Below are 25,445 nucleotides of genomic sequence, written 5' to 3'. Positions count from 1 at the left end.
GAAGTTTTAGTCCTGGTTTAGTTTGGGTTTACATAAGTTTTAGTCCTGGTTTAGTCCTAAATAAGTCCTGGTTTAGTTTGGGTTTACATAAGTTTTAGTCCTGGTTTAGTCCTGGTTTAGTTTGGGTTTACATAAGTTTTAGTCCTGGTTTAGTTTGGGTTTACATAAGTTTTAGTCCTGGTTTAGTCCTAAATAAGTCCTGGTTTAGTTTGGGTTCACATAAGTTTTAGTCCTGGTTTAGTTTGGGTTTACATAAGTTTTAGTCCTGGTTTAGTCCTAAATAAGTCCTGGTTTCCGCCTGGATCAGATAGACTTGGTTTAGTCCACATTGGGGGCGGGGTTTGCTCTTACACAGCAGTAGCACACTTCAATCCATGATTTACCAGTACTACACCAGAATACTTCCCAAAGTAGTTTAGTCTTGATTAAATTGAAATACGGATCCGTTTTTTGTCCCCGGATTAGTCCCTGTTTGATCCAAGAATGCAGCCGATACCGATACAGGAAATGGATTTGTTGGATCGGGAATTGGGTTAAACTGTCGTAACGTTTGAACTTTGATTGCGCAAAAGCTGTTCCGTCGTTACTCGAAGGACAAATAACGGGAGAAAGTAGTAGATAAATAAGAGGAAAATGGAGTTATGTCACGTGTTATTTGCCTTTCATGGTTCGAGTTTGAAGAAAACAAGCATCAATATCATCAGAACTGACCTAAACTCGCCCGGCGCGTCCCTCAAGCAGCACGTTTAGCGCTAATCGTCCAGGTTTAGTCCGTGAATCTGGTTTCAAACGAAAATGCAGTTCTAGTCCGATCCCGATTTCGATTTAGCACATGATTAACTTTTATATAATAAGAAATGCCATTTTCAGTCGCTTGACAATAGTACTTGAAAAGCCAAATATACTCGTTTAAAGGGTATCGAGAGTTTGAAAACCACCGCCGTAGAGTTAAAGATGCTAAAATGTACATGTTTACATGCAAGAATACAGTGTGCGCAACCGTCATGGCGTCTTCCCCTTTACGGACCAAAAAAAAGACAAAAGAAACCGTACAATTAAAAAATCTAATCTTTTTTTTTTCTTTTTTATCTCAGGAGGCAATGGATAGTCAGACCACAACGACTTTTGAAAACCCTTCTGCCTAACAAGGGCTGTATCTCGCAATTAGTGTTCTCAACATTTACAGCAGGCCACCAAGGTACAGAATAAAGTGCTTTTTTTTTCTTAAAAGGTGAGTTAAATATTCAAAGAAACTAAATAAAATGGTTGCTGGGGTACCAAAAATGTCAAGACACAGCTGAACAAATGGACAATGGTACAAAAAAAAAAGAACAGATGGAGTTTGTCTTTTTTTTTAAATATAATATCCACAGATTATGTTTAAAGATGAAAACTCGGTCACTCGCATTGTCCGTCACGGTCACATTTTCAGAAGGATTCAAAAAGGTAAGACTTTATCCGACCGCGCCCCGAAATATGTCCACGAGTCCACGGAAACGGGGTTCAAAAAATCCCGGGTCTGCTGCGTGGTCCGATAGCATCCACGATATGTAACGTTTGGAGAGACGTAGAGGAAGGCCTTGAAATGAACCATTTGGAAGCAAATAAACGATAAATACGAGCGTTTTGTGAATGGATTTGGATTTTCTGATGCTCGGTCAAGGAGAACTCTTGTGGAGGGCAAGCATGTTGGAAAAGTAGTTGGTAGTTGTCGCTTTGGTTATATTTAAGTTCATAAAGTGTATTTGGGTCTATTAAGAGTTTGTAAAGTAGGCGAGCGTCGTGATAAATACTCTTGTGCTTTGGAAAGAAGCCTTCGAAGTATCTTTTCGCGATACGAATCTCCCATCTTGTTCTTTCTAGGGCGGTCGGCCTATCGTCGATGAGGTTGTAGTCTAACGAAATGTGTTGATTACTTCGTTAGACGTTCAAAAACGTGTAGGAAACGGCGGCAGAAAGGAGAAAGTACGGCGAGTTAGCGTTACGATGAGGGAATTGTGAATTTCAACAAATAAATACAGTTTCCGAGTATTTTTCTACTTAAATTGTCGTTTTAGCGTGAACTACTGCACGGTTTTGGCCTAAAGTGAGTGCAGTTTGGGTGAAATCACAGAGATGCTCGAAACGTTTTAAGAGATTTGTACGTATCACGCCGCCGTCTCTTTTAACCGACTAATCGCCAAGTATTTCTTAAACCGACTTCAGCCTTCCTAGAGCTTTTTCAGACTGGTCCTGGTTGGCGTCCTGCTGTAGACTTTGGTTTAGTCCCGTTCCTCGTCCTGTTCCTCGCCCTGTTCCTCGCCCTGTTCCTCGCCCTGTTCCTCGCCCTGTTCCTCGCCCTGTTCCTCGTCCTGTTCCTCGCCCTGTTCCTCGCCCTGTTCCTCGCCCTGTTCCTCGCCCTGTTCTCGCCCTGTTCTCGCCCTGTTCTCGCCCTGTTCTCGCCCTGTTCTCGCCCTGTTCTCACCCTGTTCTCGCCCCGTCCTCGTCCCGTCCTCGTCCCGTCCCTCGCCCTGTTCTCGTCCCGTCCCTCGCTCTGTTCTCGTCCCATCCTAGTCCCGTCCCTCGCCCTGTTCCTCGCCCTGTTTCTCACCCTGTTCTCGCCCTGTCCTAGTCCTGTCCTAGTCCTGTCCTAGTCCTGTCCTAGTCCTGTCCTAGTCCTGGTTTAGCCCAATTTCTGATACCCCCCGAGCCACTATTCACAGGGTTCAACCGTTCCTTAGCTCGAAAATCCATGACGTCGTTCGACTTCGCGATCGAACTGAAGACATCGAAACGGCCTTAACATATTGTGGATGCTATATGAAAACGCAGCATTATTTGAGGGTTTTTACAAACATCGGCGAGGACACTACCTGCCTGAAGTCCATAACAAGGAAGGTAGAAAGGAAGTCAGAAAAAAAAGAAGAAAAAAAAACTCCATCGCCGCCGTTGGATGGATGGATCCTCGCGACGATGTAGAGGAGAGCAGCAAGATTCTGTGGTAGAAACGTGGACTTGAGAGAAAGATAATAATAATAAATACATTCTGGTTCTTATAGTGTCGTTCTCCGGCTCTACAGAAATATGAATAAAATCTAAAAAAGAAGAAGCAGGAAAATCGTCCCGTGTCGGTTCGTCCTCGACCGCGGAGATGTCGGGCCTTTTTGTCGCTCCCTTTCCCGGCCTCTCGACATCGTTTACGCCGGTCTCGTGTGAGGAAAAAAGGAAGGGAAGGAACAAAAAAAAAAAAGTGTATAAATAGTAGCTGTGGCAACCGCACGTACTCCTCTTCTTGGGTGTGGGATCACGGCGAGGATTGGTGACCTCTTTTTGTCCCTCTTCAGCTCCTGTAGTGGACAAAAGACAAGAATAGGTTAAATGTCAAGAAAGATTTCAATTTTGACAAGCCCAACGTTCACTTTGTCTTGATTACCGTATTTTGTGGACTATAAGTCACACTTTTTTTTTCCATAGCTTTGTCCAGGGTGTAACTTATACTTATATATTTATATTTGTACTCCGGAGCGACTTATTTGTGATATTATTTGTTATTTTCACAATTGCAACTGCAATATATGTTTATATCTATATAAGTTTTTTTTTTCTCTATTATGCATTTTTTGGGATTTGAATATGGACGATGTTGCAATAGAGTAAATCAAAACTAGAAAATTACATTAAAAAGAGAAAAATATATCTACATTTGTGGTAATTTATGAGGCTTTTACAGGCAGATTTGAGCATGTTCTTGATGTGTTGTGAAAATAATGTCGAGATAATGCTAAAAAACAATAATGAAAAACTGTCCACCCTAGTGTTTTAGTTGCGTGGACACTCGCATCTCACTCGGCACGTTCGCACTCTGGAAAGTATGAATGTGCTCAAGGCAAAGCCAACAGTATGTTCAGGTCAGTACACAAAATATGTATAGTCCTAGTTCAGGTCTCTGAGGAAGCCCTGGTCTCCAAGCCGACATGATAAAATAAAATAAATAAAATCAATAAAAATACATTTAATAAACAAATAAAAGATGAAGAAATAAAATCAATAAAATAAAAAAACAAATCAATAAAATAAAAAAAAAGAAATAAAAAATAACAAAATCACTTTTTTAAATGTTTTTATTAATTATTTTTTATTTGAAACAGAAAATAATGAAATGTATTCTAATGTCTTCCTTTCTTACACCACATGCTGACAAGACTGGCTCTCGGTTGAAATGTCTAAGATGACCATTGATTATATTAAATGATTGGGTTCATTCCGAAGCCGTTCCCTTTGCAGACTTCTCCTTTCAGATTCGTTTTAGCCATGACTGAATCGTCGTTAGTTTTGGCTTTAATCTTGTAGAAACAGTGAGTTTATCTTCTCGTTCGTCTTAAATCGCAGTTAAATTTGAGATTTTGCCGGGTCGAAACGGCGCAGAACCTCATTTCCACGGCCTTAAAAACGTGAAAAACCAGAACCAGTTCATTTTCAAGCGTTCGCAGAAGTCCAAACACGTTCCGGTTATTCACCGCGACGAGTTTACAAGCGCGTTTCACAAGTGTCAAACTTTCACAACGTATCTGTACTTGGCAAAACGACTTATACTATATCACATGACACAAAGAAAGTGCAATTGTAGACGTGGTCGACGGGTTTAGACAAAGGTCAGCTATGGTTTTTAGTCCCCGTTTCCCTCAGAATCTGGTTCCTGACGCGTCTTGTTAGCCTTTTAAACATTATGGATATCTGTTCGGCCGACGTCAGCCACTTTACAGTCTGCTGAGAGCGCTCTGCGGCTGACGGAGCAAGAAAAATACTTCCTTTACGAGCTGTGGAAAAAGCACCTAATATAGTCCGGCCTTAACCCTTTATTCGCAAAACTAACTGCGCTTTTTTTTTGTGTCCGAGCCCGACGTCGCGCTGAGACAATATTTGACTCTGGATAGCCGGCGTCCCGACAACGTTGTTTAATAAAATCCAAGACCAAGAACAGACATTTCATCTTGAAATGCAGTTTAAAATAATAACAGATGAGAGAACACGGTGAATAGGTGTACGTATGCTAACGCTAACACCTTCAGCTACATGACGTATGCTAACGCTAACAACTTCAGCTACATGACGTATGCTAACGCTAACACCTTCAGCTACATGACGTATGCTAACGCTAACACCTTCAGCTACATGACGTATGCTAACGCTAACACCTTCAGCTACATGAGGCACAGACAGAACTGTGGTAAGTGTCTGGTATGTTAACGTAACATATGAACAGTTATTCAGATAACTATAGCATAAAGAACATGCTAACAAGTTTACCAAAGCATCAGTTTTACCCCAAATCACTAAATCCATTGAATTCTTCTTCCTCTGTGTCACTTCTAAACAACTCCACAAACTCCAGAGGTAGAGGAAGTGCAGATTCTTCTTCTGCGTCGCTTAGAGCCTAGAGCGCCCTCTTGTGGTTGTCAGTGTGACAATAACAAATAATATCACATATAAGTCGCTCTAGAGTATAAGTCGCACCCGGGCCAAAACGTATAGACCGGAAAATACGGTATGTACGCAATGTAGCAGAACAAATACGACACACAATGATGATGCGTTTGTTTGTGTAGAATACGGCTACACGTGCCTGAGCCGGTGCGTCAAGCCAAAATGAAATCCATATCTCTGAGGTAATGTAAAACATGCCCCAGAAATGTTGAAACGCGATTACCCCGGCAAAGCTACAAATCTAATCAAGTATTAACTGGCACCGAGGCAACTGTAATAACGGGCGTATCCAAAAGCACCGCCTGACTTCCAAATATTGTACTTTGAGTCAGGAAACGATACAATCATTTCTGTGGAAGTCGCCTTCAAAAAGTCGGTGTTTAGTCCTGGTTTAATCACGTTTGTCAAGCTTGGTGGATCCGTGTGATGGCATCTTAATGGTTTAGAAGTGAGAGATGAATCAAATAAATGGACTGATGAAAATTAGAATATTGAAAATGTCGTCAAACTTGAGTTATAATCTTTCAAATAACGGCATTAGTCACACTTGAAAAATAACTTTCAATCTCAATGTTTTTTTCAATCACCTGGTTTAATAGAAGTTAATAAATTATCAAAAATAAATACGGTTTGTTTCGTATCAAAAACAGGAAACAGTATATCACAGGGGTTGAGAAACATGGTGGATTTCTGCTGATTTATACTGTTCCTGCTTCTGAGAATAAAACACTTTAGTATTTATATGCAGAGAAAGTCTTATTTTTTACCAAAATAGATGCTTTAACAATACACAAAACTGATTTTACTTTGTTTAAGTATCAAATAAAGGTTTTAGTTGTTTGTTCGGTTTAAAAACAGTAAAAATCAGGTACAGCGTCTTTAATTTGAAGTTTGATTTAGTTATAAATGAGCTCCTGTTTCACAGGCGTCGCAGAAATAAACAAATCTGATTGAACGGTATCATTTGAGTTTGAGGTGCGACGTAGGGCGTGACCAAACTCGCTATTCATAAAGAAGAAGTGCAAGTATGTCTACACAGATTCGACACATTAACAAACACTCAGCGCTCAGACAGGCCACCTCAGATCACAACTCTGCACAAATAAGATTTATTTAAACCTATAAGCGATTGTGCTTAGTGAGTATAATCCAGCATCATGTTGTTGACCCCAGCAGTAGCAGCGTGTGTGCCAAAGTGCATGCTAATGTTAGCCGAGCAGAATCTTCTCGTCTCCCCTGACACGTTGATGAAGAATACGTTTTATGTTGACCCTGGAGTGATTTGTGCTGAAGTTCACTTTTGTTCTCGAGTTTGTAGCCGAGTTCAGAGTATTTAAATCCAGCGCTGCCTCGGTCAGAGCGACACAAACGTTCAGCTGCACTACCACTGCACTACCACACCTCAGACACACCTCAGACACACCTCAGACACACCTCAGACACACCTCAGACACACCTCAGACACACCTCAGACACACCTCAGACACACCTCAGACACACCTCAGACACACCTCAGACACACCTCAGACACACCTCAGACACACCTCAGACACACCTCAGACACACCTCTACCACACCTCTACCACACCTCAGACACACCTCAGACACACCTCTACCACACCTCTACCACACCTCAGACACACCTCAGACACACCTCAGACACACCTCTACCACACCTCAGACACACCTCAGACACACCTCAGACACACCTCTATCACACCTCAGACACACCTCTACCACACCTCAGACACACCTCAGAGACACCTCAGACACACCTCAGACACACCTCAGACACACCTCTACCACACCTCAGACACACCTCAGACACACCTCAGAGACACCTCTACCACACCTCAGACACACCTCAGACACACCTCTACCACACCTCAGACACACCTCAGACACACCTCTACCACACCTCAGACACACCTCTACCACACCTCAGACACACCTCAGACACACCTCAGACACACCTCAGACACACCTCAGACACACCTCAGACACACAAACTGCTGCAGAAACATGGAGCTGCGATACATATTGGGGCATTAATCCATCTGTAAACTGGATAAAATGATTGTATTCTAGAGAGTGTAAGCTTTAAAACATTGTATAACATGCCCTATAATATCAGTCGGTCCCTACTATCCACGTTATGCAAAATACTTGACCCTCAATCATTTATGGGTATAATTTTTTGATGGGCTGCCATAATAATGTCTGAACTTTCTAGAGCCGTTTAAGTTCTGAACATAAAAAAATATAAACTTTTAATCGGTGTCATTTAAGACCACATGCTTTTACTGACAGGCTAAAATCAAGATGAAAACTGGATTAAAATGTGATTAATAGTACAACCCTAAATGAAATTAATAAATTGCAATACTTGTAAAAAGAAATGCACTAAAGTTACGCTTCGTGAGTAGATTTCAACTGCACATAAAAAGATTGCAAAACGACAGCTTAACAATTAATTATCTGAACTTTAACGGGCCGTTCTTGTTGACATGGGTACAATCTGTGCCAATTGGGCTTTGCTTTTGAATTCAGAGATGTATTTGTGACTCAAGTGGAGCAGAAGTCGACCACAGCTTAAGAAGAGCCAAAGTAAACCAGCTCAAATTGCTCTGAAACGGGGCCCGAGTCGTGTAATAAAATTGTAATAATCAAGTAATAAAAGTGTTATACTGCAACTGTTGTCGTTTCCAAATACATTTCACATCCAGAGCGTTGTTAATTGTTAATTTAAGGCATTTGATCCTGATTTTGACCAGGTTCGGTCCAAAAAAACAAACAAAACTGAATTAGTCTCGATTTAGATTTACCCTTTGATATAAGCGTGGACTAAAAATAGCACCAGAAAAGCAAATACACACATCATTCTGTGTTAAAAGTTCAAGTACACTGCTCTATTGTTCATGTAATTTGCTCGCACTTTGACAACGCAGTGCTAACGCAGACATTTCTATTGTTACATTTGCTCTGGGTGTGTTCGTGAAATGTGAAATAAGATCCGCGTTCGGAAAATTTTGCCAAAAACCAGACAAAGAATATTAGGAACATGTGCTTTCTGCTGCTGGTTGGATCTGATTAGCAGAATACACTGACACACAGACTGAAGACGGATGCTAAAATGTATCTGGTTTGTGTGCGTTTGGGTCCTAATTTAGACAAAACGTTCTGTTATATTATGGGAGTGTTCCAAAATTGCGATCATGATTGAACATTAGGCCTGGCACAAAAAATACCTGCAGTTCATTAAATAATCACTTGAACAAACTATGACTAAATATAGACACTAAATAAGTACTTAAGTGTTTCATTGGGACATTTCTTGATATTTAATCTTAACCATTTCTTTTTGCTTTGGTGCTTCATATCTGTACCAAATATACCGTATTTTCCGGACTATAAGTCGCACCTTTATTCATAGTTTTGGCCGGGGTGCGACTTATACTTATGTGATATTTTTTGTTATTTTCACACTTGCAACCGCATTTCATACTCCAGTGCGACTTATATATGTTTTTTTTCTTCTCCATTATGCATTTTTTGGCTGGTGCGACTTATAGTCCAGAAAATACGGTAGTTTTCCCTTGGGTATAAATAAAACTAATTCTGATTTATCATTGTACAGGGGTTTATTAGGATTATTCAACTCTTGGGTCATTGCGTCAGTGACATCATTGTGAATCGTAATATTTTTCTGTCAGACACTGTTGTAACTATTTATGTGTCTATGCATTAATTTGTGAGTTCCGAAAATGGCATAGTGCAATTTATTATTTATGTTACATTTATTTTGAAATACCGCTACATCTTATTTTGAAGAGTAAAAACCCGGATGTGAAATGTGTGTCGTCCTCCATTCTTGACTAATAAAAAAAGGGTACGAAAATAAGTTCGGTGCTGCGTTGCAGCCGTTCAATAATAAACGGTAACCCGCAGGTTACATCAAAGACGATCGCCTCTGTCATCATTGGGAAGACGTTCACTCCACTACATTTTGGTGCCGAAACCCGGGAAGTAAGGACTTTATGAACTTTTGTGAAGCGAAGTGAACATCTATCGGCTATTGCTAACTAGCTAGCCGAGATGACAGAGGGACTAGAGCGGATGAGAAGGAAGCGCGCCACCATGCGTGCCGCTACAACGAGGCTGTTAACTCGTCTCGAGGAGGAGGTGGTTAAAGAAAGACCAGATACAAGTAAAATACGTGAACTGCTGGTAGTTTTATCATCCAAGGAAGAAAGTTTAAGAGACTTGGACAAAGGGATTGAAGATGAGACGGCGACAGACGATCTGGAGGCGGAGATTGGGAGCACTATGGACTACATGGACCGCATTCTCACTTGGAAGGTTCGATCTTCTTGCATCATTGAAAGATCGCAACAAGCTACAAGAGAGACCATGAGTGAGCGAATCAGTGATGTAAGTCCCAGCTCAAATGTATCACACTCCAGACAAACTGTTAAACTTCCCAAGCTAATGATGGCCAAATATGATGGTGAAATAAGCCAGTGGCAGGAATTTTGGTCTCAGTATGAAACAGCTATTCACGAAAATGAAGCGTTATGCAAGACGGACAAATTCACCTACCTCAGATCCTATCTGACCGGAGCAGCAGCTCGAACTGTTGCAGGGCTAACAACAACAGAAGACAACTATGATGCTGCAATAGAGTTACTCCGGACCCGCTTTGGGAGAAAGGACATTGTGATAAGTGCCCACATGTCAAAGCTATTGAACTTGACTCCTGTGAAAAGATCTTCTGATGTGGCTGCACTGAGGAACTTGTATGATGAATGTGAGATTCAAATACGCAGTTTGGAGTCATTGGGAATTTACAGTGACACATATGGCTGCCTGCTATGTCCAGTGCTCATGCAGCTCATCCCTGAAGACATAGCATTAGACTACACCCACAGACCAGACTCGACTAATGAATGGAAAGTGCTAGAGCTCATCCAGTTTCTACAGAACGAGGTGCAGAGCAGAGAACGGGCGCTCCAGCTTACCAGACCCGGCCACACTACGAAGGACCCTACTCCAAACTACAAGCCAACAGGGAGGACGTCCTACGCCGGTGATGTTAAACACAGAAAGTGGAACGTCCCGTCAGCGTCTGCTTTACACACAGCTAACGGCACACCCCAGACCTGTGTGTACTGTGACAGTAGTAACCATAAACCAGAGAACTGTCCAGACTATAACGTAAGTGCACGCAGAGAAAAGCTGAAAAAGCTGGGTAGATGTTATGTATGTTTAGGGCCCAAACACATAGCAAAGTACTGCAGAGTTAAAGTTTCATGTAGATTATGCAACCGCAGACACCACCAGTCAGTTTGTGAACAACCAGAAGCTAAGACAGATGTTGACTCCACCAGCAGTGGGACTACAGATGCTGTGTTGTCTTCTGTGACCAGTCCTGTCAAAGTTAAGGCTGAAACACAGAACACAGTACTGCTTCAGACGGTTAAGGCATGGACTGTAGGTCCCAGGGAGAGAAAGATAACTCGATGCCTGTTAGATGGAGGCAGCCAGCGTAGTTTCATTCACAAAAATGTTGTTAGAGCGCTAGGACTGCCAATTGTTAGGCAAGAGACTTTAAACCTCCATGTTTTTGGTTCCACCAGTCCGGTAACAGAAAAACGCAATATTGTAAGAGTTCAACTTGAGAACATGTGGAACACTGAAAAGAGACTTGAGATAGAAGCAGTTGAGACTCCTCAGGTGTGTACAGCTGTGATTAAAGTCCCATGCGAGACGATTCAAACAGAAATAAAGAAAAGAGGGCTTCCGCTTGCAGATTTTCCACTAGAAGGTGCTAATGAACAAGAGTTGCAAGTGTTAATTGGAGCAGACTACTACTGGCAAGCAGTTACTGGTAAAGTCCAAAAGGTTACAAACTCACTAGTAGCAGTTGAAAGCATTTTTGGGTGGGCTTTACAGGGACCAGTGACTACCTCCAGTATTACAGACACCACTTGCATGCACATTAGTTTGACAGAAGACACCCAGATCTCTAAAGAGCTTCATGCATTCTGGGAAGTGGAGTCTTTGGGCATAGTAAACAAGCAGACGGAGAGCCCAGAGGACTCAGAAGTCCTACGTGACTTTGAAAGGACAATCACGTTTGAAAATGGTCGCTACCAAGTTGAGTTGCCATGGCAATCAGATAAGGCGCAACTTCCAGATAATTTCAGGGTAGCAAAGAGGCGTTTTGAGAGCCTTTTGAAAAAACTGAACACTGATGTAACCCTGTATGCCAGGTACAACAATGTTATACAGGACTATCTGCAGCAAGGTATTTGTGAGGATGTTATAGAGGACACAACAGTGGCAGAGAACCAAGAGACAGTGAAATACTACATGCCACATCACGCTGTTGTACGAGAAGACAAGACCACAACGAAACTTAGAGTGGTATTTGATGCATCATCACATGAGGAAGGTTGCCCATCACTCAATGACTGTTTATACACTGGACCTAACCTAAACCCAAATCTGCTGGATGTACTAATTCAGTTCAGACTGCACAAGATAGCCTTCACTGCAGATATAACCAAAGCCTTTCTCCAGATCTCTCTTGCGGAAAGGGACAAGGATGCTGTTAGGTTCCTGTGGCTACACGGACCTCCAACCAAAGACTGTAACGAGGAGGTACGTGTTCTGAGAATGAACAGAGTTGTATTTGGAGTGTCTCCCAGTCCATTTTTGCTCGCTGCCACAATAAGAAAACATCTCGAACAATACAAAGCAGAACAACCAAAGGCAGTACAGACACTAAGTGACTCTTTGTATGTGGATGACTTTATTTCAAGCTCTCCAGATGTGCAGGAGGCTCTACATGTAACAACAGCAGCAAAGAACATTCTCTCTGAGGCAGGCATGAACCTGTGCAAATGGGTAACCAACTCACCTGATCTGAGAGCATTGTGGGAAGAAAAAGGTGTAGAGGACACTGGAGATGCAGAATTCTGTGGAAATGTGCTCAAGGTGCTTGGGCTTGTGTGGAGACCAGAGAAGGACGATTTTGTGTTTGATCAAAAGGGACTAATGAACATTTTAAAAGACAAAGAAAACACAAAGAGAGGTGTACTACAGACATCAGCCCGCATATTTGACCCTATTGGGTTTCTCACTCCGTTTACTGTGAGAGTCAAGTGCCTCTTTCAAGAGATGTGGGAGAGAGGGCTTGGTTGGGATGAGCCATTACCCACTGATTTGACTGAAAAATGGGAACAGTGGTGTGCAGAGTTACCACTGCTCCACCTGGTGGCCATTCCCAGGTGGTACTACATTGAGATCCAGCCAGACTCACACGCTGTAAAGTTGCATGTCTACTGTGATGCAAGTGAAAAGGCTTACAGTGCTGTGGCATATCTACAAGGACAAGACAAACTAGGAGAGACTGTTACTAGTTTTGTGGCCTCAAAGTCACGAGTTGCACCACTAAAGAAAATGACTTTGCCTCGTTTGGAGCTGATGGGAGCACTTGTTGGAGCGAGACTAGGACATAGTCTTCTCAAACCACTGAACTTGGAGAGGAACCAGCTAAACATGTGGACGGACTCAATGATCACTCTCCACTGGATCTGCAGCACAGCCCAGCGGTGGAAGCCCTTTGTGGCTAACAGAGTGATTGAAATACAAGGACTCACAAATCCGGAGTTGTGGTCCCACTGTGCTGGCAAAATGAACCCTGCTGACTTGCCCACACGAGGTCAGCATGCGCAGAACCTTATTGGTAATCAGTTGTGGTGGAGTGGACCCACTTCATTGTCTACAGCTGAAGGGAAAACAAATGTTGATGAAAACTATGTGTTAAAGGAGGTAAACACTGAACTGAAATCAAAGCATCAGACTGTTGTACAACTCACCAGCACTGAACAAACTGAACCTCTGTTGAATTTGGAAAGGTACAGTAGACTTAAGACTGTGTTAAGAATAACTGCATGGGTCAAACGGTTTGTAATTAATGCACGGTCCAATCAGAAGTGTCGGGGAGAGTTAACTGCAGAAGAGCTAACTGCAGCAGAAATTCACTGGGTAAAAGTTACACAAGAGAGTTGTTTTCATCCTGAAATATCCCAGCTAAAGTCAAAACAAAATGTGAAGAGAGACTCTAAAATCAAAGATTTAAAACCTTTCTTGGATGAAAACGGTCTATTGTGTGTTGGGGGAAGATTACAAAACTCTGATTTCAGTTTCAGAGAGCAACAACCCTGGGTATTACCTACAAATCACAAATATTCTGAGTTACTGGTTCAGTCATGTCATGAAAAGGTACTGCATTCTGGTGTAAGAGACACTTGATTCAAATCAGAGAACATTATTGGGTTTTGAGAGGGAGACAGCTTGTAAAACGCAGTGTTGCAGGTTGTTACATTTGCAGAAAACTAAAGGTAAAGGCGACACAGCAGATTACTGCTCCTTTACCAAGAGACAGAGTGACTAAGTCCCCTCCATTTGAAGTTACAGGGGTAGATTTTGCAGGACCCTTGTATGTAAAAACTAAGGGACAGCCCACAAAGGCATACATCGCTCTGTTTACATGTGCAGTAACTAGAGCTGTGCATTTGGAGTTGGTATCAGATCAGACAACTGAAAATTTTCTCTTAGCATTAAAACGATTTATTGCAAGACGAGGACTATGTAAGACAATTTACTCTGATAATGCTAAGACATTCAAAAGAGTAGACAAGGACTTGAAATAACTATGGCAAACCATTAAAGAGTCAGAGCTTACAGAGTTCTTTAGTGACAAAGGAATCACATGGAAATTCATTGCTGAGAGAGCAGCTTGGTGGGGGGGCTTTTGGGAGAGGCTTGTGAGATCTGTAAAAACGTGTTTGAAGAAGGTACTGGGGAAATCTTCATTAAACTTTGAAGAACTAACTACTATTCTCACTGAAGTTGAGGCAGTGTTGAATTCCAGACCTCTGTCGTATGTACACAGTGAGGCTTCAGAGCCACAGCCACTTACCCCATCTCACTTCCTGGTTGGTAAACGCTTAACATCACTACCACCAAAGACTGTGCCTTCACCTGTTCCGGTCACTGCAAACCGTGAGGAACTGGGTCGAAGGTGGAAATACCGGCAGAGACTTTTGACCAGCTTTTGGAACAGCTGGCGCAGAGACTATTTGATGGACTTGAAATCAGCTCACAAATGTCAGACTCCTACACCTACTGCGATCAAAGTAGATGATATTGTACTGATAGGGGAGGATAACATGCCAAGACAGACCTGGAAAATGGGTAGAATTACAGAGGTTTTTCCAGGCAGGGATGGTCTAATTCGTTCATGTATCATTCGCACTTCTACAGGTAGTTTGTTGAGAAGGCCTGTTCAGTTATTGTATAATCTTGAAATATGTTGATGTAATATGATCCAATGGTGATGAACAGTTGTTCATCGGGCGGGAGAGACACAATAAATCGCACTTAAATATTTGACATTGTGACAATCTTTTTAGATCAAAATCACCTGTAAAATGTAAAAATAAAACCATTTGTGGCACTGACCTACGTGTCGCAGTGGGTCAGCAGCGACGTGATTTCGGGGCTCATGTGTCCCACGGCCTTGGCAGCCTCCAGTATGGCCCGCCGGTACATGCCCTTCTTCTTCCGGTTGAAGCGGGACCTGAAGAGCTCTCTGAACGGCGACAATTTGGCAACGGACAGCTGCGACGTGGTGGGCGAGCCGAACCACGACACCTTCGCCTGGGGCCACTGCGCCTCGCACGTGGCCGTCTCCTGCTTGTGCGTCCCGCTTATGCTCAGCACCCGAGCGGGCCACCAGGGGAAACCGTGAATCTTTCCCCAAACGATGTCGCCCACGGCCACGGCGTGCCCTTCCTCCGTCACGCACTTTGTCATGCTGCGGGTGTGCAGGCGGACCGTGAGCGGCGGCACAGTCTTGCAGCCGTCCCGCGTCGGAACGGAGGAAGAGGTCACCGAGAGGTCCTCCCCGGGAGCGAGGTCGCAGAGTTCTGGGGAGGTGCCTTCCGAGCTAAAGGACTTGGCCTCGTCGAGACTGTCGCTACTGCACACGGACAAGCTCGACGAATCGGCTTTGCGCTTACGGAAATTTATCAAAAGAGTCAAATCGTTATGTCCCCGGTCGCCTTCCTCGCCGGAGCTGCCGGACCACAGCTCGAGCGAGTTCTTGCCCTCTCCGGAGTCCTCCGAATGGGGCAAACACGAGCCGCCGGTCGCCTGCGGTCTCCTCATCCCGTCCACGATCTCCGCTTCGTACTCCACCACGCTTTCCCCGCCTTCCCTTGGCGGCGGTCTCAAGCGTATTTTGGGAGAAGTCAAATCCTGCCCCACGGTCGTGTAGGGCCTGGTCAGTTTCAATTTAGGAATGGACACGGTGAGGCCTGATCGGGTGGCGTCCAAAATGTGCCGCTGCTCCTTGGTTGTCAGGACTTTGCCGTTCTCTCCGCCCAGTCCATTTGGAACGAGTTGCTTCGGACAAAAGGGCTTGACCGACCCGTGTACTCGCGACGGGATCTTCATGACCTCGCCTTTCCCTTGAGGAGTGCTGTAAGATATCTTGATTACGGGACTGTGCGGTATAACGTCACTATTTGGGAACTTTTCCGCTTCGGGTTCGGTCCGTTTGTCCCTTCTTAGCCTCTTGCTTTCGAGCGGTGTGCCGTTTTCCCGTCTCCTCGCGTCCTTCGTCGCCGCGACCTCCTCTTTCCTCGCCAACTTGGAGGCCGGCTCCTTCTCCTCCGCCTCCTCGTCGCTTTGTAGTGCATTCTCCTTTCTCGACGACTTGTTGCTAACCCCGTCCTTGCTGTCCTCGTCGCTGTTGTTCAAAGTGTTTTTGCACTTTTCGCACAGCACCTGTCGGGGACGCAGGCGTATCGTACTCATGGTCATGCGCCCCGGTTCCCGCCCTCGCCTCTTCTTCCGTTTGATCGGCCGGGGCGGAGGTTGCGGGACCCATTGGCTGTAGCTGTGCCGGACCCATAGAGGCGGAGGGAAAGGCGCTCCTTCAAAATAAGGAGGGTACGGAGGCTGTCCCGCTAGCACCGGCGTGGGGACGGGGCAAGGTACGGGGGCACAAGTTGGCTCATTTTCCGGCATGGAGTTCTCGTCCTTTGGTCTTTGATTTGAAGCTTGGCTCGGCGACTTGGGCACGGACTCCTCAGAGGAACCAAGAACCTCCACCACATCGCACACTGGTTTGGGGAGACAGTAGTCCCCGTTTTTGGCTGTGACATCTGGGAGACAGAAGAGGCCAGTCCTGGAAAAGAAAGACACGCGATACATTACCATTTATGCACACATTTTATAGATGAATTGAAAAACTACTTGAACTACCGTATTTTCCGCACTATAAAGTGCACGTAAAAGTATTTAACGTCCTCAAAAGCCGTCTGTGCGCTTAATAGTCCGGTGCACATAATATATGGTTTATTTCTGGTTGTGCTTACTGACCGCGAAGATATTTTGTGTGGTACACGGTGTATAAAGAAGATTTGGGACACGAGACGCAGATGCACAACTATATTTACAGTACTCTGGAACGGGAAGTCCCAACAACATATTTGCAAAGCATTCTGGGAATTGTAGTCTACGCGGCACACGCGAAACTTTGTCAAAACGTAAACAACATTTTCAGTCAGGCACAACGCAGACACCTACCGGTGATGGCCCAAGATGGCTGCTGCCTAGAGACCATTGGAACTCTTGTATTATGCGCTTACGGGCTAAACTATCAGTCAACTGTGGGAATCAAAAGGCCGGAATAATCACTGAACTGCCGCGTGGATCCGAGATGCGGGATCACATGACCAAAGAGATTTTAGCACGGAGCACTGTCGGCGCTTTGGCTGCTTTTACCATTATGCGCCCCAGCAGACATTAAACCGGGACACGGGACAAACAATCGGGGCTGTCCCAGGTAAATCGGGACGTCTGGTCATAGCTATTCGGGATGTACTTCGGCGCTTTTGAAGGATTTGATGACGAGGAATGAACTGAAAAAGTGAGTGTATTGTGATGTATTTTACGTGTTGCAACTGAACGAGGCTGGTAGTTGTTGTGAATACGCTAACGTGTCTGTTAGCGATAGCAGAGTGTGTTTTGATGTTGAACAATGTTGATCTGAATGAGTTGAACGCGTTTCATAAAGCTCAACTGACTCCGACTTATCCGTCTGTTTTGTTTATCTTATGCGCTTTATCGTCCGGTGCGCTTTATTTATGGACCAGTGCCCATGGTACACAGAGACCTGATGGTGCGCTTAATAATTCGGTGCGCAAAATACGGTATACAAAATGTTGAATGTGAAAAATTCAGAAACTGCTAAAATAACTACACAGAACAAGCTAAATCAATACTCAAAAATACAAAGTACTAGACAACTAATCTTCAAATATTAACACTAGTCTACCATTTTTTTTTTCATACATTGAGACTTAAAAAAAAAAAAATAAACGAAACGAAACCAAATTAAAGGCGGAAATATTGTGACTGAGGACAATAGTCGAATCGTTTACCGTATTTTCCGGACTATAAGTCACATATGTGATGTTATTTGTTATTTTCACACTTGCCACCGCATTACATACTCCAGTGCAACTTATGTTTTCTTCTTTTCTATTATGCATTTTTTGACTGGAGCGACTTATACTCGGAAAATACGGTACTCGTTTTGACATTTAGATTTAATAATGCTACTGTCTTGCTATAAAAAAAAGTATTTTTGTGTGTGTTTTAGTGTCTTTCTAGCTCAGATAACAATCAAAATACAATGACAATTATTTTCATAGTCGATAAGTCACAAGATGTCTATCAGTACGACCAAACGCTCACAAACGAAGAGAGTTCATGCTGGTTATAAACTGCTAGTGCCAGTGTAACTTGCAGTTTGGACATTTCCGAGGCCCAATCTCCAGCACATTTTCATAAGGACACAACCCTGGCCCTGTGCTTTTACCGGCCTTTCCAACATAAACCCTGCGCACGGCAAAAGCGTAGATGTAATGACGTGTTCCTTTTGGCGGTGACTGGACGGCCCTCTCCCCTGTCACCTGTATGCTGAAATTCTTCTCTGGTCGGTGGGGGGTTGGGGACCCGAGAGCAGCCGGCGTTTATCTGCCCCGCTGCCGCCGCATCGGGCCTCCGTCTCGGGCCTCCGTCTCAGCTCTGAGTGATTTCGCGTGTCCTTTTTTGCGGTGTGACATTTGCAAACAGGTCCAAAGAAAACCCAGGAGTGCAGCGGTAACATGGCCGAGCGGTTTCAGTCGGAGCAGACAAAGAGCCTACAGGATGCCCCCCCCTCTCAAACAAACCCCCCCCCCCCCACCCTCCCCAACATCTGACTGAACAAAAACAATCTCATGAATCACTCGGGATTCAGAGCTTAGGAAGGAGCCAGGAGATTTGGGTTTGTTTTTGCATCCGTGCCTTCTTGGGGCTCATGTGTAGGGGAGTTTATTAATTAGGAGTCCATTTGGGGAGGTTGTGTTCCGCCCCAGGAGAAGTATTTTGGCAAGCGCCTCGCCGTAATGGTCTCCTGTGGCAAAGCCCGTTCCTCTCACCTTTTGGGTTTGTAGCGGGGCCGCGATCCGCCTGCGCAGAGACTGACACCGCTCTGTGTTCGTGAAGAACGGGCAGTGCTCGCGAAGCACAAGGACAGCAGGTCCGAGCGCCATGATTCAACGCTTCTGCTGGCGGCCCACACTGTGCACACTGTAACTAGATGCGGCCCCGACGATAAGCCAAATGATGAGATAAACAAAACCCGAGATGATTGTCAAGACAATGATAGGAAAATCGGTTGGAATGAGCACAAAAGGAGCAGACGCGTTTTTTTGACAACAGCGAGGCCCGGATTACAGGCCCATTTAGAGTTATTTGAGGCCTGCGTTTTCCCATTTGGGTGGGTTATTTTCAGGACAGCCTCGGCTCTCCCATGAAAAACCATCTCGGCGCACACAGGGGCAAAGCTGGTCAGATTCTGATTCTGCAGGGCTATTAATAGGCTAAAACCAGAAGCTTCCAAGGTGCTCAGTGTTAGAGCAACACCAGGCTTTACATGTGACACTGGACACAGGGCAGTGAGGAGTATAAAATCATGTTAAATCTCAACTCCAACAGTCCTAAAGCAAATTGAAAACACAAGATTCTGACAGTATAAGAATGGGTTTACAGATGTGAGGTGTTTGTCAAATATTTTCTCCATAATAACCACTGTCTATTGTCTCAAAAGGTGACTGACAGAATGATTATCAGGTCAATTCATCATCATCGTTTCTCATCATGAGGCCTGGCAGTGACACAGTGACACTGAACATTTTAACATGAAACACAATGGTCCAAATAAACACTAATAAATCTAAATCACATTGTGGTGGAGGCCTCTGCTCTTGACATGAGCTGCTGTTTGATGAGGCTAACAATAAGCTACAGATTAACCCAGTGACATTTGTCATTGTTATTCAAGAGTCATTTCGACTCAAAAAGTGCATTTAATTCTTCACAATAGTGCGGACACAAAGGCGCTAAACGCGACACGATTTGCAGTTTGTTTTCCTAAAAAAAACACTGTTGAAGCGTTAGCATATTAGCTCATGGTTAGCCGCTCTCTCAGCTACAATAACCTGTGTATTGTACGGAGGCCCGTTAGCATCAATGCTAAGCGAAAGCTAAGTTAGCAGTTAGCATTAGCACACAGTCAAGCATTTCAATCTTATTCAAAACAAAAGGGCACGAAAAGACCAAATAGAACCTACTTCTTGTCGCAGTCGAGCAATATCCCGGTGAAGTTCCTCTCGCGGAAGGTCAGCGTCACCACCAATGTGTCGTTTATGATCTGATCGACGGTGACAGGTATCCGGGAGCCGGCCCGCAGCTCCTCGGCCGCCGCAGCCTCCATGTTTCCCGGGGAAAGGTGTCCGACAGCGCGGTGCTCGATCCCGGCCAAGGGAGCCACGGTCGCGTCGGCCCAAGCACCGTCTCCCGCGTCTCAGCCGGAGCAGGAGGCTACACCAGGGCATGAAATGACGCCATCGCCCCCTCCGAGTCAATTACAACCGCGCCGCCGCTGACATCACGCTCCTGTGGCCGAGCGCGGAGCCAGAGGACGCATCTTCCCACACCGCACACGGACGAAGGCCTTTCCCTTTTCTCTGCTGCGAAAGTGTGAGGAGGCTGCTGCTGCTGCGAGCCGACTCAGAGCACCAGAGCCGCCAGAGCGTTTGGCCGAGCTTCTCCCAATGCAGACATGTTTGTACCCAGAGCCCGGGCGGAGAGGTGGATGCATCCGTGTGGACGCGTGGGGAGAGCAGAGGGGCTTTGGTTCTGGCCCTCGGATCTGATGAATAAAGAACCACCAAGTGTTCATTCAACACAGTCAAAATGGGTGCTTTTATATATTATTTTATGTGGTAAATGCTTTCTTATGGCCAACTACATCAACCCCTACCTACACAAGTGCATCTAATCATAGGTTGTGTAGGTTAAATCCTGGTTTATTATTGTATTATCAAGTGTTCACCAGAAAAATGTGGTAATACCCATTTGTATCAGCGTTCAGAGAGAGGGGATTTTACTGTGAAGAAGAATAGGATCTCAGTACACTTTAAGGTTATTAGATAAAAAATAATGAATCAGAATCCTATCCTAGTTCACCCTATGACACCTTTATTAAGAGGGTTTCATGCTTTTTTATGGTTCCCAACCCTTTTTGTTTGGTTGGGACTTTTTTGGCCCTCGGATCTGATGAAAAAAGAACCATTTACTGTTCATTCAACACAGTCAAAATGGGTGCTTTTATATATTATTTTATGTGGTAAATGCTTTCTTATGGCCAACTACATCAACCCCTACCTACACAAGTGCATCTAATGATAGGTTATGTAGGTTAAATCCTGGTTTATTAATGGATTATTAAGTTTCCACCAGAAAAATGTGGTTTACTGTAAAGAAGAATATGATCTCAGTACACTTTAAGGTTATTAGATCAACAGAATGAATCAGAATCCTATCCTAGTTCACCCTATGACACCTTTATTAAGAGGGTTTCATGCTTTTTTATGGTTCCCAACCCTTTTTGTTTGGTTGGGACTTTTTTGGCCCTCGGATCTGATGAAAAAAGAACCATTTACTGTTCATTCAACACAGTCAAAATGGGTGCTTTTATATATTATTTTATGTGGTAAATGCTTTCTTATGGCCAACTACATCAACCCCTACCTACACAAGTGCATCTAATCATAGGTTATGTAGGTTAAATCCTGGTTTATTAATGGATTATTAAGTTTCCACCAGAAAAATGTGGTTTACTGTAAAGAAGAATATGATCTCAGTACACTTTAAGGTTATTAGATCAACAGAATGAATCAGAATCCTATCCTAGTTCACCCTATGACACCTTTATTAAGAGGGTTTCGTGCTTTTTTATGGTTCCCAACCCTTTTTGTTTGGCTGGGACACATTTTTGGCCCTCGGATCTGATGAATAAAGAACCACAGACTGTACATTCAACACAGTCAAAATGGGTGCTTTTTTATTTTATTTTATGAGGTAAATGCTTTCTTATGGCCAACTACATCAACCCCTACCTACACAAGTGCATCTAATCATAGGTTATGTAGGTTAAATCCTGGTTTATTATTGGATTATTAAGTGTTCACCAGAAAAATGTGGTAATACCCATTTTTACCAAAGTTCAGAGATAGGGGATTTTACTGTGAAGAAGAATAGGATCTCAGTACACTTTAAGGTTATTAGATAATGAATATATATAAAATAATGAATCAGAATCATATCCTAGTTCACCCTATGACACCTTTATTAAGATAGGTTAATGCTTTTATATGTTAAACCTACAATTACCCCTCCAGACTTTCATCACTTGCATAATGTACCAGTATTTCAATTCTAAAGCTATTAAATGCTAAATTGCCCATTATGTTTTCTTGTTTTAACTATATTAGTGCCGAAATAATCCTACAGAAATGTTATTAAAGATCAGAAATGGATGTAAAATGTACTGCAAAGAACACATTTTATATTCGTAACATTCAATCACACCTTTGTACACTTGTGAACACAGGAACACAATCGGGACATGATCGAACATGCAGATTTGACACCGGTGTACAAAATGAACCCGCTCCACCACCTCCAACGGAATTTGTAAGAAGAAATTAAAAGATCAACTTCTCGAGGTGATTGTTCTGAGTTTGTTTGTTTATGGAGCACGTCAGGCCTGGTCGTATTGAGAGGTTGTTGGTTTAACTCCAAATGAACTGTTCTTTTATTTGTATGTGCACTGAATATGCTGGTGCGTAACCTTTGCCTTTGTGTGACTGTTACTAATGTTTTATCCTGTAGATATCTTGACCTGCCAAGGGACTTAAGATGGAAATTAGCAACAATGGCTCTAATCTTTACATATTTACACGAAAATGTTCATTAATGTGTGTCGTACAAAGACAAAAATACAACTGCATTAACTCCCACACATCGGAGCAGAAACATATTCAGTTCAACCCTAGTTTATTATGAATCTAATGTGAATTTGTTCCCATGTCAGTTCCCTTAAAAAGACCGTACTAATTGTAATTTGCCCGGTTTTGAATATTGAATTTGGTTAAAAGGCAGTTATTATTATTGCTTTTGATTCCGCACAGAGCAGAAGGACATTTTACCCAATCAAGACTAAACAATCTACTGATTTGTCAACACATTATGAACATCACCGCTGATTATTTACAGATTAAGAGTAAGCCCTTTTTCAAACCAGTCATTATGCGTCTTCTGTGCCACTGCAGCCAACAGAGCTCCAATTATTCAACATGTTCAGGAAAATAAATACGCTTCTGTTTCCTTCAGACATTAGGATGTGCTGTGAATTCATTTCCACGTGTACTATGTATTTTTAAAGCTGTCGTCAATCACAAAATGACCCATAATTTGGTAAAACAGTGTATTTTAGTTTGATTTTAATAGCATAAATCATCTTCCATCTCTTCTCTCTTGCTTCTTTTTGTCAGGAGCGTCCCGTGTTCAGTGCAAATCGTCTCCCTCGTTTCACGTCGAGAATCTGCGCCTGTAACCTCCTCATCTGTCGATAAAAACAATACAAGATAAACCAGAATACACCGAGAGTGGAGGTTAAGACGAGGCGTAAGCGCGGACCTCTCTCATGTCTCTCTCCGCCGCCTCCATCTGCTCCTCCCTGGACGAGGTGGGATTCCTGCGTCTCTCCTCCATTTTGTGGACGATGGCGTAAATGTCCCGCCGCAGCTTTTGGACGGCGCTGAGGGGCACACGCGCGGGGCAAAGGTCAAACCCAGGACTCGATATTTGATGAATAAGAAATGGATAGAGTCATGATTACAGAGAGAGTAGTGATGAGCGTGCGCGTGGTGATTACGGTGATTAAGCCTCTGAATCAAGCCTGAACGAGGAGCCTGTTGGGGATCAGCGTGTCCTACTCGTGGTAATATAAAATAAAAATGGTACACACCTAGAAACCAGCTTTATTAACACACAGTAAAGACTCGTATCATGAGCGTGTTGCCTCATCTCTGTGGATCATTAGACAAGACAATGGTTCATCTTCTCACATAAATGAAGATATCGAGCCGAAGCAACTCCAACTATACGACAAATATAGACAAATTATGTTTTCGTCTTGGTCATTTTGAGTCAACATTGGAATATTCATGCTTCAAACTACTGTTCTGTCAAAACAGCTCCATTCAAGAAGAACAAAGAATGGCGTGGGTGGATGCAATGACACGGTCTGACCACTAGCAGGTGCTGAACAGCCACTTTCAGGCTTCTCAAAAGTGGAATGGAAAATGTACAGAGTGTATAAGTGTGTATATGTCAACTACATTCACAAGAGTGCTTTTTTATTGTGTTGAATGTCTAATAAATGTAAAATTACTCAAATACATGCATAATAAGAATCCCTTGTATATGTATTGTGCTTGACACGCCTCGTAAAGCGTCAAACAGAAGTCCTCCTCCACCATCAACATCTGCGGTGATAAAATACGTTGTTTGACTGATGTGTGTCTTGCTCAGGGGCACAAGAATGGAATCAGACCGCTGACCTTTGGGATGACGGGGCACGGTCCACCCAAAAGATGTAAAATACTGGATATATGGGGCATCACGATTGAGAAAAGCCCATGTAGATTCAAATGTTCAGGTGTTTACTCAACATCAGTTAGAACATTGTTGTATTTCACCTGCTCTCCTCATACTCGCTGTCGCCGTTTGCCTGTTGGCGTCGAGCGAAATCACCGCCATCTTCCTCCTCCGCCGCGGGCCTTTGATCCGCTTCCTGTTGATTTATTCACACAGACAGCATCAGTTTACAGCAGAACAACATTAATACTCTCCTGGAGCTGGATATGCGAGATCGCCGAGTCGAATTACCCAAATAGACCTTTGCGTACCAGTCCCCGGCGAGTGTTTTCACAGATGTTTGAGGATATTTCATTTTTGGCTGAACGCTGGTAAATGGTACCGACAGTGAAATTACTGAAAAGTGTTTAGCGGAGGTTTGTGCGCGAGTCCGTGTCAGCTGCAATAACAGAACGCGGCGGAGGCTTTTATGATTTAGTTGGCTCCGTTTTTTGCTATGAAACGGCACAATTTCCCCCGTAAGAATGCTCGCTCTTCACGTGTTCCCAATTCTTCAGCGATTACAGGTCGTCCGGTCGATTGTTAAATTGTTCAAGACATGGATTTAAGTCGTTTATTTTATTGCTGCACTGATCAATCTGGAAGTAAAAGAGACGTGATTCGAACCATATGAAGTTGTGCAACGACTCGCTGATGGAGCAGAGAAAAAGTTCATTTAAAAAAGTTATGATGCAGTTTATTCTTTGTACAGGAATATTTTAAAACGCCAAATGTATTATACAGCATCAAAGGACCGTATTTTACGGACTATAAGTCGCACCTTTTTTCATAGTTTTGGCCGGGGTGCA

General features: G+C 43.5%; 1 protein-coding gene across 1 annotated transcript in view; it reads right to left on the bottom strand.

The window, feature by feature from the left end:
• The window catches only part of pwwp2b (PWWP domain containing 2B), a 20,597-nt gene extending 25 nt beyond the window's left edge, over nucleotides 1-20,572 (bottom strand). Inside the window, 4 exon segments of the mRNA XM_072436657.1 lie at nucleotides 1-3,326; nucleotides 14,995-16,726; nucleotides 20,223-20,449; nucleotides 20,451-20,572. The exon segment at nucleotides 1-3,326 is cut by the window's left edge and continues 25 nt beyond it. Of these exon segments, the coding sequence (XP_072292758.1) occupies nucleotides 14,995-16,726; nucleotides 20,223-20,449; nucleotides 20,451-20,486 (1,995 nt within the window). The 5' untranslated portion in view covers nucleotides 20,487-20,572 and the 3' untranslated portion in view covers nucleotides 1-3,326.
• Nucleotides 20,573-25,445: the final 4,873 nt, after the last annotated feature.

The sequence above is a fragment of the Eucyclogobius newberryi genome, unplaced genomic scaffold (assembly GCF_026437365.1).
Source record: "Eucyclogobius newberryi isolate DKJ021-1_F unplaced genomic scaffold, fEucNew1.0.hap1 SCAF_8, whole genome shotgun sequence".
Taxonomy (NCBI): Eukaryota; Metazoa; Chordata; class Actinopteri; order Gobiiformes; family Gobiidae; genus Eucyclogobius; species Eucyclogobius newberryi.
The sequence above is the reverse complement of the archived record's forward strand: the minus strand, read 5'-3'. Positions and strand labels throughout refer to the sequence as shown.